The sequence below is a fragment of the Hyperolius riggenbachi genome, chromosome 4 (genome assembly GCF_040937935.1).
Source record: "Hyperolius riggenbachi isolate aHypRig1 chromosome 4, aHypRig1.pri, whole genome shotgun sequence".
Classification (NCBI taxonomy): Eukaryota; Metazoa; Chordata; class Amphibia; order Anura; family Hyperoliidae; genus Hyperolius; species Hyperolius riggenbachi.
In genome coordinates this window covers 188,916,039-188,934,487 of record NC_090649.1, presented here as the reverse complement: position 1 = coordinate 188,934,487, position 18,449 = coordinate 188,916,039, and the positions used below count along the sequence as shown (strand labels likewise).

The 18,449-nt window shown below is 45.0% G+C and overlaps 1 protein-coding gene across 1 annotated transcript in view; it reads left to right on the top strand.

Moving 5' to 3' along the window:
- The window catches only part of LOC137571652 (fetuin-B-like), a 40,356-nt gene extending 35,052 nt beyond the window's left edge, over positions 1-5,304 (top strand). The window contains exons 6-7 of the mRNA XM_068281113.1: positions 2,205-2,300; positions 4,658-5,304. Coding sequence (XP_068137214.1) covers positions 2,205-2,300; positions 4,658-5,212 — 651 coding nt within the window. The 3' untranslated portion in view covers positions 5,213-5,304. The remainder of the gene's footprint in view (positions 1-2,204; positions 2,301-4,657) is intronic.
- The last annotated feature ends 13,145 nt before the right edge of the window (positions 5,305-18,449 follow it).

Below are 18,449 nucleotides of genomic sequence, written 5' to 3'. Positions count from 1 at the left end.
GGCACCATCATTGTCCTTTTGGGGTGTCTGGTAATGGAGGACAATGGCTAATACTGCTCTCTGATCATTGCAATAATGGAGCAACTAGATAAGCATCCTTTCCCCAGTTAGTAACAACAGGAATCTTCTAACCAATATTAACTGTAAATGTAATAAACACGCATACACAGACTGTGGTAAAATCGTAATCATTTATGTTGACTGAAATCTTTGGGGTTCTTCTTGAAGTAGCCATCTAGATCTGCCAGCTTGAATGAAGCCTCTCCATATCTTGATTGCAAGCAGTGTCCCTTCAGAATTGATTGGCATTCAGTAATCTCTAGAAGTCTTCTTTCAATTGTATGAACAATCTTGTCAGATTGCAGTGTAATTTTCAGTGTTAGCTGAAAGGCCCGTACACACACTCAAACAAACTGCCTGATTGTCGTCTGACAGTAGACCCGATGACATCTTTGACATTAAAATTGGATGCTGGAACAGGAGGCCTGGTGGTGGAATGAGGGGATGCAGAGAGGACCAGGAAAGCTCTAAAGGAAACAGGGCCTTCCCTCTATTTAGGTGAGTATGTAACTTCCCCCCCCCCCCCTCTGGTGGATACCAACAACAACAACAAATAACATTTGTAGAGCGCTTTTCTCCCATAGGACTCAAAGCGTATAAGCATGGCTCAGACCATCGTGGTACAGAGGAAGAATTTTAGAAGTCCGGAAATGCCAGGTTAAACAGGTGGCTTTTCAGTCTGGATTTGAATAGCTCCAGGGATGGTGCTGTCTTTACTGGGTGTGGCAGGATGTTCCAAAGAGTAGGGGCAGCATGACAAAAGGCTCTATCTCCAGATTTTTTGAGGTGCACTCTGGGAGTGACCAAGTTTAAAGAACTTGCTGATCTGAGGTTGTGAGAGGTGTGGTGCAGCTTCAGCAAGTCCTTCATGTATCCAGGGCCCAGATTGTGCAGGGATTTGAATGTCAGCAGTCCAATCTTGAAGAGTATTCTCCATTCTACTGGTAGCCAGTGCAGTGAGCAAAGGATCAGTGTAATGTGACAGTGGCGAGGCTGGTTTGTTAGCAATCTGGCAGGAGCATTCTGCACTAATTGGAGGCGACACAGGTCCTTTTTGGGGAGGCCAGCATAAAGGGCATTGCAGTAGTCCAGCCGTGATGTGATGAAGGCGTGAACTAGGGTTGGAAGATCCTCTGGGGGAATCAGATGTTTAATCTTTGCAATGTTCTTCAGATGAAAGTAGGAAGATTTAACTACAGATGAAATTTGGTTTCTGAAACTCAAATCCCCATTGATTAGTACGCCAAGGCTGCGCACAAGGTTGGAGCTGTTTATGTCTGAATTCCCAATCCTGATTGGTGTTGCTTTAGGATAGAGCTGTTTTGATGGAGAGCACTGGCTTTGGACAAAGAGGACCTCAGTTTTGTCAGCATTCAGTTTCAACCAGTTATTCATCCATGCGGCATGGTCCATGCCTGTAGCTCAGCTAAGCAAGAGTTTATTTTTGGAGTAGGGTCTGTTCCACCAGGTTTGAAGAAGAGGTATAGCTGTGTGTCATCGGCGTAGCAGTGGTACGTCAGGCCATGTCGTTGGATAAGTGTACCGAGGGGCAACATGTAGATTGCAAACAGCAGAGGGGATAGGATTGATCCTTGTGGCACTCAGAATTGTAGAGGTGCAGGTTTGGACATTATAGGTCCTAGGGATACTCTCTGTGTTCTGTCAGTCAGGAATGATCTGAACCACTGGAGGACTGATCCACTGATGCCACAGTACTCCTGCAGTCTGTTAAGCAGGATTTCATGGTCAACTGTATCAAAAGCCGCTGAGAGATCCAACAGGATTAGGATGGAACATTCCCCTCTGTCCCTTGCCATGAGCAGATCGTTGCAGACTTGCATGAGGGCTGTTTCACAGCTGTGGTGTTTCTTAAAGCCAGATTGTAGAGGGTCCAGGATGTTGTTTACTGACAGCCAGGTTTCAAGTAGCAGATAGAAAGCCTTTTCAATAACTTTACCTAAGAAGGGGAGGCTGGAGACAGGTCTGTACCACAGATGCTTTAAGAGGTGATGTCATAGGGTTTTGAATATCTTCTCCACTGGCACATGTAACAAACTAGAACTCTCCATAAGCTATTAAATAAAACTATTTTTTCAAAATGTATTTTGTGTGCACATTAAACAACTTGTTTTTCTTTCACCCAGCACACTGGCTATTGTAAATCTGTGGCAATAGCACACTGGAGCGCCCCAGATGATAAGAATGTGACGTCTGTCCTCTGTGATATCTTTGAACCAGAGGTATGTGTTGCTTTATTTCATTTAACTTACTGTAATTGTAGGAATACTAAATTGTGATTTATATAGCAGTTGGAAATGACAGACTAGACAAGCAGGTGTATTGGCATTTCTCTGGGTCATATAGATGATAAACAAAAGTTTGCTTTCCTAAAACAAAGAATTTGCGATAATTCAGGTTGGAGTGAGCTTGAGATGTGTCAAAGATGCAACACTGCTGAACATATGCAAATTAACCATTGTACCCTTAGAAGCTAAACACACCTCTAGAACCGCTGGAATGCAATGATGCAATAGATGATAAAGGCTGGCAAATTGTATTGCGGTGAACCTGTGGCCAGCTGTCACCATCTCTAGTCTTGTGATATTGGTGACAGGATTAGTGGGCATCAGCATTAGTGAAACTTTGAACACCTTATTAAGAGAAGGGAAACTTACTTGTTCCATAAAGAGCTAGACTCAGATTCACTTTACGTGGCAGAAACTGAAAAGTCAAAGGAACATTTTTATGGCTGGAACCCACTAGAGCAATTTTTGGGCGTTTAGGGATCGCTATTAGGGGTGCTCGGATACCCCTTTTTAAAATCCGAATTGATTCGGATCCAGATACCCAGATATCCGGATCCAAATCGGATATCCGAATCTGAACTTTTTGGTATCCGAGTAAACTCGGATATCCGAACCCAATATCCGTCCAGATTCGGATATCCGGATACAAAACCGAAAGGGACCTGAAAATGGCTTAAAATGCTTCTAAGTGTGTCTTCAAATGGCAAAAATCCCTTTCGGAGGCCTCTCTCTCCCTCTAGGCCTGGATGCCTTCGAAAGGGATTTTTGCCATTGAAGGTGATTTTGGCTTCTGCTCGGATATCTGAACTATCTGCCCGGATTTCAGATTTCAGATAGGAAAAGCGAGTTTGCTCGGATAGTCTATTCGGATTTTTAAAAATATCCAAATTGCTATTCCATATTCGGATAGTGGAAAAAGTTCGGATTATCTGGGTAGTTCGGATATCCGTAATCTTGCTGAGCACCACTGATCGCTATAACCTCACTAGCAGTAAGGACGAGTGTGATTCGTCCAGCAAAAAAATGCTGAAAACAGTAAGGACGAGCTACACTCGTTCTTGCAGCCGAGGAGATTTCTAGCTTCTCTGCTCCGCCAGCTCAACTTTTTTTTTTACTTATAAGGGATTCCCTAAGACAGCTGGAAGCCTGCAAGCACATTGTGGGCAGCGATCTATGCTACTCACAGTGTGCTAACAGGCATTCAGCTGTCCTGGGGAAGCCCTTATGTGATCAAGAGCCAGCAGAGCAGAGAAGCTGCAGCTGCATTCCCCCTCCCTTCTTCCCCTGTCTGTATATTGAGTGACCCCCCCCCCCCCCCTCTTCTCCCTACCTGTCTGCAGTGCTAGCCCACCCTTCCTCTTCCCTTCTGTGTGTAGCAATCCCAGTCCTCTCTCCACCCCTTCCCTCTGTAATGCTCCCTGGCCCTGCTCTGCAAATACTTACTGAGCCACTCAAGCCTCTCTGTTCCACAATCGCACCCAATCTCTGCCGCTGCAGCTCCAGTCTTATCTGTTTAGGAAACGATGACATGGCTTGGTGACATCATCAATCTGAATCATTGTGTCCCGAACAGAGAAGACTCAAGCACAGTCACATAAAAAAAACACCTTGCATGAGAAACAGCCCCCATCCTCTGGAATAGGTGCTGAAAACAAGTGCAGAAAGAAATTCAGGAAGCATTTTAATTCTGCCCCTCTGCTACTAGCCACCAGCATTTCTGTCAGCATGCAGGGATGCCTTGACACGGGGGATGCCAGTAAATATATCAAACAAACAAACAAACACAGAACACTTATATCGCGCTTTTCTCCTGGCGGACTCAAAGCGCCAGAGCTGCAGCCACTAGGACGCGCTCTATAGGCAGTAGCAGTGTTAGGAAGACTGGCCCAAGGTCTCCTACTGAATAGGTGCTGGCTTACTGAACAGGCAGAGCCGAGATTCGAACCCTGGTCTCCTGTGTCAGAGGCAGAGCCCTTAGCCATTACTCCATTCAGCCACTGCTATGAGTCTTATATGAGTCTTTTACTCTGTCCCTAAGTTGTTAACTCTAATAGGAATAAGCCTTCAGTCTTCAACCCCTCTACCGTCATACTGCCTCAAGTCTTTTGTTGAAAATAGACATATGTGTTGGGGTAACCTGATGTTGTCTTCGAAAGACAGGGTCAAACTGATTGATGTATTCTGTCTGCAGAAAATGGTCCAGGGCATGAACCTGCTATAACACTCATGTCATAATTTAGTTACCTGTTTTTCTTTGACTTAAATACATAAATATTTATTTACTTGTTTAGGCTGCTGTTGTCGAGGAGCAAAAACATACAGATGGAGAGACATTAACAGAGAGTGGCAAAAAGGATCACCATGGAAAGAAGGGTGACAAAGGTAAAGGAAAGAAGCATGGCCAAAAACATGGGCATGGACATGAACATAAGCATGATCACAAACATGGCCACGAACACAAGCATGACCATAGCCACAGTGAGAGTCATGAGCAAGAACATGTGCATGACCATGAACATCTTCACAATTATGAGCACCATCATGGCCCATCCAAAAATGGCCATGGTCCACAAACTGGGCCACAAAAACCTACGGGTACAATTACATATCATAATGGAGGTGAAGTCCCGTCAGACCCCAAAGGTCAAGACAAAAAAGGGGGAAAACCACCCAAAAGAGGAGATTTTTTTGTGGGAAGAGGAAAACTACTTGCACCATTCATTAGACCTTTCCCCGACAATGCCTCACCATCACAGCAATGCCCTGGAAAGCCACAGAATCTTCCAAAGGAAGAAGACACTCTTGTCATAGAAGCCCCACAAGATCCAACAACAATCCCAAAGTAGAAAACTTATTAGAGGATCTGTCTGTGAATCGTTTCTGATGTTACTTTTACTGGAAAACAAGATAAATAAATAATACATTCATATTTGTTTAATTCATTTGTTTAGTGTGTTTCAGATATTACACATATTTATATTTTTTTTTACTAGGAATATAAAAATGATTAAAAATCAGCATTTTATTTTTAGTAGCCACATGGTAGTTTGACTGAAAGAGTTTTCTTAGCAGAAAAAGTTTGCACTTTATTAATGCAGTAAACATATGGCAAGCGTCTTGACTTGTTAACTAAAGCTACCCACACACTATTCCTATGAGATTAGTGGCAGAAAAGCAGAAATTATTTATTGTTTATTTATTTATTGTATTTATAAAGCGCCAACATATTACGCAGCGCTGTACATTAATTAAGGTTACAGACAATATTTAGAGGTGACATACAGCAATAAAACAATACATGAATACATGCAAACCGGATCACACAGCTCAGTATGAGTACCAGGTAATGCTTAGTCAGTCACTGGATGGGAGCATGGTGATTAGGCAAGTCTAGTTCACTCAGATCCATAGGATGGGTGTACAGTAATGTAGGTGCATGATCAGGTAGGAGACATAAGGAGGACCCTGCCCGAAGGCTTACAATCTAGAGAGAGAGGTGGGGACCTGAAAACTAGGGGTCCAGAGTTCAGCTGTGGGTTTAGAGCACTAGTGAGGGTGGGTAGGTCAGAGTAAAAAGGTGAGTTCTGAGGGCCTTCTTGAAGATGTTGAAGGAGGGAGAAACCCTAATGGGGGGGGGGGGGTAGGGAGTTCCATAGTGTTGGAGCAGCTCTTGAGAAGTCCTGGAGGTGTGCATGGGATTGGGTGATGCGGGGAGCAGTCAGGCGAAATTCATTGGTGGAGCAGAGTGAGCGGCTATGTGTGTATATCGTCAAATATGGTACAACACTGGCCTGTTCCCTCACATATCTTAGCTGATCCAGAGGAAGGTGAAAAACCCTTACAAGGCTTGGACCAATTAGCACTAGAAGGGAAAAAAATCTTTCTGACTCCAGATGGCAATCCAATAAAATCTTTGAATCAACACTGCCATGGATGTCCTTCAATGCAAGGAAAGCATCTATGCCTCTATGCCTTTAAAGAGGAGCTGTTAGGTATAAGGTCTCAGAGAAAATAAACACATATATCAGTAGCTAAAGATTGGCTGTACTTACATTACATATGCATTTCACTGCCCACGTTTGTACTTCACAGAATTTTTATATAGTATTTGCAGAGAATGATGCTCCTGACAGCTCATGGCAGGTTCCATGTTTGTCTGTCTCCTATGAAGCCAATTGGGTCGTCATGTCCTCCCTGCTTCCTGATGATTCCACTCACAAAAAAGCTCGTAATGAATAACACTACTGTGCAGTGAATATTAATTAGCCATGTGGCTAGGAACAATAGCGGACTCCTGCAGTGTACTCTGCCCGGAGATTTATCAGTGCTGTGAGTTACATGCTGTTGTAACTTGAGCCTGTAACTTCTCACTAGCAGCCGAGGGGAGGGCCCCAGAATGCTTTGCTGTATGGTATGCGGCCTCTCGTCCTTTTTAAGGGCTTGGGAATACAGAGCCTTGCTGTCAGCACACATCAAAAGTAAGAGAGATTTTTAACTTCAGTATTGCCTTTTTGGCTTCCTTCTAAACTGTTTAACACAGGAGAATAGAGGTTTAAATTAGCTTTTGCAGCCTGACAGTTACTCTTTAAACCACTTCCTGTGGTTATGCATTCCTCATTTTAATCAATCTTACTGTAAATAACCCTTTCCTCAATAAGTCAGTATTAGTGTTGGCACACCTCTTCCATGTGTTATGGGTGCTGCAGCCAAGGATGATTGGCAACGCCCGCATACAACCAAATATTCATAAAATGGCCAGCACACCAGACATCCATCTTTTATCCGTTCATTATGGACAAATTCAACAATTGTTTTGGGGTTATAATGTGAACCCCTTTATCACACAGTGTCCCACAAAAAAATCCAAGAACTCATTAACCCTTGCTGATAAGGAGAGTAACACCTGCAAGGGTTAAAGGGAACTGAGCACATATAAAATGTATTTTTAAAAAAGTAAGTGTAAAAGGATAGTGTATTTCCAAATATTAATGATTGAAAGTCCAGAACAATGGACTGTCACTTTTCTCTTGTTACTGCATTTATTACTATGTTCAGCAGCAGAGCAGGGGGCTGCCATGTTTTTTCCTAGAAGCAAGGTAGCGACATCTGATGCTTCCCTGATTCCCCCCATGATCCTCATTATGTGCCTGTAATCTCGTGGCTCAGCAGGAGGGGGGAGAGTATCCATGGCAATGTGATGCCATCTTATCTCACACTACAAAGAAAGGATTAATTGGGTAAACACAACCAGTTCTTGCACAGAAGCCTGTCCTTCCCCCAAGTGTGAAGATTCATTAGCTGAGGTATGTGTAAAGTAAACAGCAGCAATCCCCACAGAAACACAGAAATTCCCCTGTGTGTATGTCCTGGTCCTGTCACAGACTGGGGGAGGTGGGGAGCCACCATTTACAGGTCAGCTATTGCAGGGGCGTAGCAATAGGGGGTGCAGAGGTAGCGACCGCATCAGGGCCCTTGGGCCAGAGGGGCCCCAAAGGGCCCTCCCTCAACTACAGTATTAGCTTTCTATTGGTCATGTGCTCATAATAATCACTTCTATAGATACTTTGAATAGTGGTAATCATTAACAAACTGTTCCCATCCCCTTCTTGCACCTCTGACACTGTAGTTGTCATTGGTAGGTTTTGGTGCGCCATATCGATTGTTATGTATAGAGTGCTTGGGGGGCCCCATTGTAAAACTTGCATCGGGGCCCACAGCTCCTAAGCTACGCCACTGAGCTATTGTAATCCATCTGATATTTTGTGGGTAGCTATGGTACTTGGACTGCTACAGGGGAAATGCTTCTTTATAGTCTTGTTGACTCTAGCATCCTCCTCTCTGGTGATTGCATTTGGACTTTATGCTGGGGACACACAATACGTTTCTTGCGGTCGATTCTCTGCGCGGTCGATTCTCTGCTCGATTCTCTTATCTTCCATCCGTTTTTCTTAACATTCACTTCGATGAGAAAACGAGAGAAAAACAATCGAGCGGAGAATCTGACATGACGGAATTTTAACAATCTAAGGCATCGATCGGAAAGATTCTTTCGCAGTAACTAAATGTGTGTTCCCAGAATTAGATCAATGGCAGAAATTGTGCCTTGTGGAAATCGCAGGAACCCACAACAGCCAACCAATCAGCACTATTTTTTACAGCATTGTATAAATACATAATAATAATAATAATAATAATAATAATAATAATAATAAGGGAGGACATTAGACTATAACTATGGTTGGGATTAGCTTGTGAGCTCCTCTGAGGACAGCTCATAATATAGTAGGATATTAGACTATGCTAGGATTAAATTATCTGTATGTTTTTGGGATGTGGGAGGAAACTGGAGTGCCCGGAGGAAACCCACGCAGACACGGGCAGAACGTACAATCTCCTTGCAGATAGTGCCCTGGCTGGGATTCAAACCGGGGACCCAGTGCTGCAAGGCAAGAGCGCTAACCACTACGCCACCATGCTGCCCAACATTACGCTATGACAGGACATACATTGTGAGCTTGTGTGAGGACAGTCCATGACATGACTATGTATTCTGTAAAGTGCTGCAGCAGATGTCAGTGCTATATAAATACATTCTAATAATAATATGAATCAACAAGGAAGGATCCGCAGTCACAGCGAAGTTGTAAAAGCTGGTATTCTTTATTGAAACACGCCACAAAAAATGACACACATAGGACCAGGGAATGACTTTTGAGCCCGATACGCGTCAGTCATTCCCTGGTCCTATGTGTGTCATTTTTTGTGGCGTGTTTCAATAAAGAATACCAGCTTTTACAACTTCGCTGTGACTGCGGACCCTTCCTTGTTGATTCTACTTCTGGCGTGGCTTGCCTGATCCTGCACCAGTGGAGTGTTTCTGCTTTGGGGGTTTCAGAGCATTTGGCTTCTCCATTTCTGTGTTTCTAATAATAATATGGGAGGACATTAGACTATGACTATGGTAGGATTATATTGTGAGCTCCTTTTGAGGATAGTCAGTGACATGACTATACACTCTGTAAAGTGCTGCAGAAGATGTCAGTGCTATATAAATACATAATAATATGGTAGGACAGACTATGACTATGGTAGGATTAGATTGTGAGCTCCTCTGAGGACAGTCAGTGACATGACAATGTACTCTGTAAAGTGATGCAGAAGATACCAATGCTCTATAAATACATAATAATAATAATAATAATAATAATAATATGCTAGAACATTACACTATGACTATAGCAAGAAATAAATTGTTAGCTCCTCTGAGGACAATCAGTACTATGTACTCTGTAAAGTGCTGGGCGCTAGTCTACTTTAGGGGACCCAACGCAAATCCCCATAGACACTTTCAGCTGTGCTGCAAAACGGAACAAATGTCTTCCGTTTGCTTGTTTAAAACCCCACAAGCCTTATATCCCCGGGTAGCTAATCATGCCCTCTAACAAATTTTGCGGTTTTTGGTAAAACAAAACCTTTTAACTGACTGTATAGGAGCCGCTGAACGGCCGCAATTTCGGGTCCGTCGGCCATCTTTGTTGTTCTCTGCAGGTCGTTACTTCCTCCTCATTGGAGGGATTGTTGTTAGGTGGGGGCGTCCAAACCCTCCAATGAGGAGGAAGAAATGACCTGCACAGCAGAACTAACATGGCCGACGGACCCGAGATTTAGGCCGTTCGGCAGCTCCTACATGGCCAATTTAAACGTTTTTTTTTTTCCGAAAACCTCAAAATTCGTTACAGGACATGCTTACCTATCCATGGATATAAGGCTTGTGGGGGTTTAAACAAGGTGAAAGCAGACATTTGTTCCGTTTTGCAGCACAGCTGAAAGTGTCTATGGGGATTTGCGTTGGGTCCCCTAAAGTAGACTAGCGCCAAGTGCTACAGCTAAAGATGTCAGAAGGTGGTTTAGGGCAGCGGAGAACAATTGGCTACAAACAGAGGGCTGCTCGTGTAGCCCTTTGATGGTCGCCATCTTGTCCGCACTTCAAAGGACCCATGTCTGAAGCTTGCTCACGGCCACAAAACAAAACATGCTCAGAGATGTAGTGCATACATCTCCCCCGCAGGAGATGCACGGACATCTACAAACTATAGCTCCCAGCATGCATTATGGCATAAAGCTTCAACATGCATTGCAGCCAGGAGTGAGGTTCAGACATGGGTCTTTTGAAGTGTGGCAGGTTGCAGGCAGGAAGGCGACCATCACAGGGACAAAGGACTACACAAGCTCAGTTGCTTTTAAAGGGAACCAGAGGGGAATCGTTTTGTAAAATATAAAAAGGCTTTTATACATACCTGGGGCTTCTTCCAGCCCCATACGCCTGGATCGCTCCCACGCCGCCATCCGCCGCTTCCTGGATCCGCCGGTACCGGGCCCGTCACTTCCGGAGGACGCGGCCAATTGTCCGCATCACGGGGGCTCCCTCCATATCCGTACGCATGCGGCTGCGCAGTAAGCAGCCGCATGCGTACATGTATGGAAGGAACACGCTGTGATGCGGAGAATTGGCCGCGTGCGCCGGCCGACTGGCCGACTCGCGGCAATGACGGGACCCGGTGGCGGCGGATCCAGGCAGGGGAGGACGGCGGCGTGGGAGCGATCCAGGCGTATGGGGCTGGAGGAAGCCCCAGGTATGTATAAAAGCTTTTTTTCTTCTGCTCTGGTACCCTTTAACCAGCCGCACTTCCATTTTTAGCCATAGTTTGTGACAAAAGGAAAGCAGTAAAACTGTGACCATCAGGAGAACCGTTTATATAAACTTTAATAAAAAACAAACATTTTAAAGATAATGGCTTCTAGACATATTTGTGGCTACCTGCATGCTAAGTAAGGTGACCTGAACTTGAATCACAAAGGCAGAGCAGATTCAATACTTCTCGCAAAGGCAGAGCTGTGAGACAATGTCCTGTGATTTATAATCCTAATTTTGTTTGCCAACTTTAGACAGGGAACACACTTGCAGGACTGGACAGTGCTATGGTTTATAGCTACAAGCCCATTAGTCTCAATCGGGCTACTAGTTTCATCAATTCTTTGCTCTATTTCACATTGCTCTGACACCTTGAGCATAATAAGTGCCAGAAAGACCTGCAAGGTTTCCCTCTGTTCGAGAAGTAAAATGAGTTGTGTACATTACCCCTCCTCTAGCAATAAATCTTGTGTGGGCTATCTGCTCCCATGATCTTTGTCACAGCTGACCGGCCTGCTGCTCTTCCTGGAATGTGCACGTGTCCCTGGGGATGCTCTCTCGCGCGATAACAAGCAGATTAACAAAGAACTACTCTACCCAGAATTCTGTGCAATGCATTCCTGGCATCCCAGGAATCTCTGCGTGCAGCCGGCCGGCGAGACTTTGCGGAGGGGTCTTGCGGTCGGAGGAGGGAAAGTGATTTATAACTTTTTTCTCTGTAAACACTAACAGGGAAAAAAGAATTGGAGTAGTTAACTGATGTGAAGGGGAAGAATTAGTGCAGGTCAAGTGTTAAAATAGTGCTCGGTTCACTTTAATGGGGAGTTCTTGGAAATGTCATGGGTGACACTGGTAATGAAAAGAAGTTTTAAATCAGGATGATACCATTTATTGGCTAACTAAAAAGAATCAGAATAAGCAAGCTTTCGGCCTTGCAGCCTTCGTCGGGCTTACATCCTGTTTGCTTGCAGCCTGGTGGTACAGACGGGATGATACAGGATCTTCTCAAAAAATTAGCATATTGTGATAAAGTTCATTATTTTCTGTAATGTACTGATAAACATTAGACTTTCATATATTTTAGATTCAAATACACACAACTGAAGTAGTTCAAGCCTTTTATTGTTTTAATATTGATGATTTTGGCATACAGCTCATGAAAACCCAAAATTCCTATCTCAAAAAATTAGCATATTTCATCTGACCAATAAAAGAAAAGTGTTTTTAAAACAAAAGAAGTCAACCTTCAAATAATTATGTTACGTTATGCACTCAATACTTGGTCGGGAATCCTTTTGCAGATATGACTGCTTCAATGCGGCGTGGCATGGAGGCAATTAGCCTGTGGCACTGCTCAGGTGTTATGGAGGCCCAGGATGCTTCGATAGCGGCCTTAAGCTCATCCAGAGTGTTGGGTCTTGCGTCTCTCAACTTTCTCTTCACAATATCGCACAGATTCTCTATGGGGTTCAGGTCAGGAGAGTTGGCAGGCCAATTGAGCACAGTAATACCATGGTCAGTAAACCATTTACCAGCTGTTTTGGCACTGTGAGCAGGTGCCAGGTTGTGCTGAAAAATGAAATCTTCATCTCCATAAAGCTTTTCAGCATATGGAAGCATGAACCCACTTTTGAACCAGAAACAGCAGCAGAAGCGCCTGACCTGGGCTACAGAGAAGCAGCACTGGACTGTTGCTCAGTGGTCCAAAGTACTTTTTTCAGATGAAAGCAACTTTTACATGTCATTTGGAAATCAAGGTGCCAGAGTCTGGAGGAAGAATGGGGAGAGGGAAATGCCAAAATGCCTGAAGTCCAGTGTCAAGTACCCACAGTCAGTGATGGTCTGGGGTACCATGTCAGCTGCTGGTGTTGGTCCACTGTGTTTTATCAAGGGCAGGGTCAATGCAGCTAGCTATCAGGAGATTTTGGAGCACTTCATGCTTCCATCTGCTGAAAAGTTTTATGGAGATGAAGATTTCATTTTTCAGCACGACCTGGCACCTGCTCACAGGGCAAAACAGCTGGTAAATGGTTTACTGACCATGGTATTACTCTGCTCAATTGGCCTGCCAACTCTCCTGACCTGAATCCCATAGAGAATCTGTGGGATATTGTGAAGAGAAAGTTGAGAGACGCAAGACCCAACACTCTGGATGAGCTTAAGGCCGCTATCGAAGCATCCTGGGCCTCCATAACACCTGAGCAGTGCCACAGGCTAATTGCCTCCATGCCACGCCGCATTGAAGCAGTCATATCTGCAAAAGGATTCCCGACCAAGTATTGAGTGCATAACTGAACATAATTAGTTGAAGGTTGACTTTTTTTTGTTTTAAAAACACTTTTCTTTTATTGGTTGGATGAAATATGCTAATTTTTTGAGATAGGAAATTTGGGTTTTCATGAGCTGTATGTCAAAATCATCAATATTAAAACAATAAAAGGCTTGAACTACTTCAGTTGTGTGTATTTGAATCTAAAATATATAAAAGTCTAATGTTTATCAGTACATTACAGAAAATAATGCACTTTATCACAATATGCTAATTTTTTGAGAAGATCCTGTACATGCATGCTACATCAAAAGGGAAAACATAGATTTTTTTCAAGCATAAATACATGTCATTAAGATGCCTTAAGTGAAACAGAACATCTAAATGGGGTGAGAGGTTGTTAGCTGAGATAAGGATCCTTGATTACACCATGCTCACAGACCTGGGAGTTGGACTGGCACAGATATCGTAAATTTTGAGTTCACAATTTATTCAGGCTGAGAAAGAGTTTAAATATCATCAGCCTCATACCAATATAAAAAGTTTTTGTCCTTATTCAAGCCCTTGAACCAATTTATAAATTTTGTTTCTGCTATTAATCGATCATTTGACGTTTTGAAGCCACCCTTCAGGGCAGTGACACAAAGATCATACATGCTGTGTCCGTTGGAACGAAAGTGATTTGGTATCGTTAATAGTGTGCCTGTGTCATGGCCGGATTTCAGGCAAGGCCACATAGGCCATGGCCTAGGGCACCAGGAAAGCTAGGGTCGAGCTGTGGGCAGCAGGGTGGTAATAACAGTTAGTCTACTGAACATTCCTCCTGCTACACAGAGTTTGCACATAGCGGTGGGTGACTACTAACAGTCGGATTTGGCACTCGAGGGAGGAAGGGGCAGCGAACGGGCACTTACATTGATCTCTGAGCTGCCTGTAGCTCGCCAAATATGCTGCCCGCCAAGAAGCTTACAATCTAATCCCTGCCATCATGTCACTAACTGTCCGCAGAGGAGCTTATAATGTTATCCTTGCCATCACTTCACTAACTGTCCTCAGATGAGCCTACAATCTAATCTCTGTCGTGTTGGGGGGAAGGGAGGAAAGGTAGGATGCTGCCGGTTGGGGGCAGCTGGTGAAGGTGGGCCTGGGGCAGTAAAAAGTACAAATCCGGCCCTGGCCTGTGTCCATTCATACGTTTGCGCAGAGTTTGTCCAGTTTCTCCCACGTACATAACATCGGTGCACTGGTATTGAGGTATAGTGCTTATTTATATGTGAAGCTTTTAACAATGTGATAGGACACTGTGTGATATGCCTTGATAAAGGGGTACACCTTATAACCAAGAAACAATAGCCAGATTGTCCATAATGGACTAAAGGTGGCCATACACTGGTCGATTTGCCATCAGATTCGACCAACAGATAGATCCCTCTCTGATCGAATCTGATCAGAGAGGGATCGTATGGCCACCTTTACAGCAAACAGATTGTGAACCGATTTCAGCCTGAAACCGTTCACAATCTGTTGTGGTGGTGCTGCTGCTGCTGCCCCCGCCCGCCCGCATACATTACCTGCTCCGCCGGCGCGACTCCAGTCCCCCGGTCACCGCTGCTCTGTCTGCGCTCTGGTCTCCAGGTCCGGCATGCCTCACTTCTTCTAGCCCGGCAGGAAGTTTAAACAGTAGAGGGCGCTCTACTGTTTAAACTTCCTGCCGGGCTAGAAGAAGTGAGGCATGCCGGACCTGGAGACCAGAGCGCAGACAGAGCAGCGGTGACCGGGAGACTGCAGTCGTGCCGGCGGAGCAGGTAATGTATGCGGGCTCTATTGCGTCGGTCGTCGGGCACTCGAACGCCGCTAGCGATGCGCTCTTTACCCGCGGGCGATCGACGGTTATTTTCCGCACGGCACGATCGACGGGATCGGACGAAATGGATCGAAATTCGGCGTGTAGCGTGAACGATTGGCAGCAGATTCGATCCCAGTGATCGAATCTGCTGTCGAAACGGGCGCAAATCGGGCCAGTGTATGGCCTGCTTTATACAAGACGGCTTGAATTTCTGACCATTGTGCTGGCCATTTTCTGGATATGTTATTTCCTAAATAGATGGCAAAAACTTTTTTCTTCCATGAGCACATCATGTCTCCTAGTCATTTTTACAAGTCTAGGGTCAAAAAGCTCATCCGCCAAGCTTTGATATTGCACAATGCCCTCAGTCACACCTGGGCCGGATCGATGACCGGCCTTTGACCTGAGCGCCGGCTTCCAGGGGGCACTCCTGCACCTCTGGCCGCATATCTACCTGGCTGCAGGGCTCTGGCCGGGTTTCTTGCGTGGTAGCTCCCCCCTGGTGCCACTGGGGTTGATGGGGGCGAAGACTCCAGCAACCTGCTGCCTCACATGCTGTCATCATCACTGTGCGTGCACACGCCCTCTAGTGACAGCAAGGAGACATCGGAAGGTGGTGCAGCTTCAGCCCTACGGACTCTGGAGGACACTGGAGCAGTGACTGAAGGCTGAAGCAGGGGTAAGCATCAGCCAGGGGACAATCTTATTTGCCCAGCTGATTCCTTCCTGGTCCACCATCCAGCTAGCTCAGGGGTGGGCAAACTAGCCAGCCTGCTTCAGCCCTCTTCACAAATAGGATCCCTGTGATGGCAAAGGGATAATGAGCAGTGCTGTGCAGCTGTATTTGAAATGCACTGCGCGAACAGCAGGCTAGAAGGCTGGAGGAATGTGCCCTGTTAGTTCAGCTTCCCCGCGGGTTAGGGCAGCAGATCTTGTGTTTATTCTTCTTATCTCACTAAGTGGCTGTATACAGAAAAGTCAGGTTCGCTGTTCTCATTTTGTTAAAAATGTGTATGCTTGGCTGGAATGTCGGGCATCTCACTGAATTAACTGATAAGCAGCTCACTAGAGTGATTCTTTCCATCACCCTTCTGTGTGCAGACTGCACACTAAAGGTAGTCATACACGGGTCGATTTGCCACATTAGATCGACCAACTGACAGTGACAGATCCCTATCTGATCGAATCTGATCAGAGAGGGATCGTATGGCTGCCTTTACTGCAAACAGATTGTGAATCGATTTCAGCCTGAAACCGATCACAATCTGTTGAGCTGCGCCTGCCGCCTGTCGTCCCCCCCCCCCCCCCCCCGTATACATTACCTGAAGCTGGCTCCGGTTCCTCTTCTCCGCGCTGCACCGCATCCCAGCATCCCGCACCGCATCCCAGCGTACGCTGTGTCACTCCGTGACCAGGAAGTTCAAATAGAGCGCCCTCAGACACAGAAAGTTAATGTACGCTGGGATGGAGCTGGAACAGAGCGGTGCAGCTCGGAGAAGATGCCCGGGAGCCAGCGTCAGGTAATGTATACCTGTATCGGATCGGCCACCGCTAGCGACGTGCTCCCTACCCGCGGGCGATCGACGGTAATTTCCCGCACGCCGTGATCGACGGACCGATCCGATTTTGGGATATCGATTGGCAGCAGATTCGATCCCAGTGATCGAATCTGCTGTCGAATGGCGGCAAATCGGGCCAGTGTACGGCCAGCTTTACTGAGTCTTCCTGACAGGACATTCCTAGTGAATAGTGTGTACAGGGAGGGTTCTGCCTGTTTAAGCAGCTTGTCAGCTTGTAAGGCTGGTAGCTTAATTTCAGTGTGCAGAATATGCTGAATGGCAGTAATTCTCTCTTTCTCTGCCCACCCATTGTCTATCTCTGTCCACTTTCTCCCTCCCTCTCTACCTACACTCTCTCCCTCCCTCTCTGTTTACCTCTGCCCACCTCTCTACCCACACTCATAATTTCCTGGTGAACGCTGGCCACATTAGCATAATTTCCTGGTGAATGTTGCCCACATTAGCATAATTTCCTGGTCACCGCTGGCCACATTATGATTATTTTCTGGTGAACGCTGGCAACATTACGATTATTTCCTGGTGAGCGCTGGCCACATTACGATTATTTTCTGATGAATGCTGGCAACATACGATTATTTCCTGGTGAGCGCTGGTCACATTAGGATTATTTTCTGGTAAACGCTGGCCGCATTACGATTATTTTCTGGTGAACGCTGGCCACATTAGCATAATTTCCTGGTGATCGCTGGCAACATTACAATTACTTTCTGGTGAACGCTGGCCACGTTACGATTATTTTCTGGTGAACGCTGCCCACATTACGATTATTTTCTGGTCAACGCTGCCCACATTACGATTATTTTATGGTGAATGCTGCCCACATTATGATTATTCTATGGTGAATCATTGCTGCGTTATAATTATTTTATGGTGAATCATTTCTGCGTTATGGTTATTTTATGATGAATCATTGCTGAGTTAGGATTATTTATGGTGAATCATTGCTGCGTTATGGTTATTTTCTGGTGAAAGATTGCAGCATTACGATTATTTTAAAGGGAACCTGAACTGAGTAAAATTATTTAAAATAAACACATGAGGTAACTTCAAATGAACATTACATAGTTACCTTGCCATCAGTTCCTCTCAGAAGCTCACCATTTTCTTCTGACAATGATCCCTTCCAGTTCTGACAACATTTTGTCAGAACTGAAATATATAACAGTGTGCTGACTAGAAACCGGTTATGGGGTAATGGCAATTTTCAAAATGGAGGATGGAGAATTCCCTTGATCACAATGGATAAACAGGACGTGGGAGAGGATAAAGAGATTGAGGAGTAGACTACACAGGAGGTAAGTATGACATGTGTGTGCTATTTTTGACTTTTACATTTTCAGTTCAGGTTTTCTTCAAGTGAATCATTGCTGTGTTATGAATATTTTCTGTTGAAAGATTGCCGCATTACTTTTATCTTATGGTGAAACATTTATTTATTTATGTAAGTATTTATATAGCGCCGACATATTACGGAGTGCTGTACAGAGTGTATTATCTTGTCACTAGCTGTCCCTCAGAAGGGCTCACAATCTAATCCCTATCATAGTCCTATGTCTATTTATGTATCATGTAGTGCATGTATCATAGTCTAGGGCCAATTTTAGGGGGAACTCAATTAACTTATCTGTATGTTTTTGGCATGTGGGAGGAAACCGGAGTGCCCGGAGGAAACCCACGCAGACACACGGAGAGAACA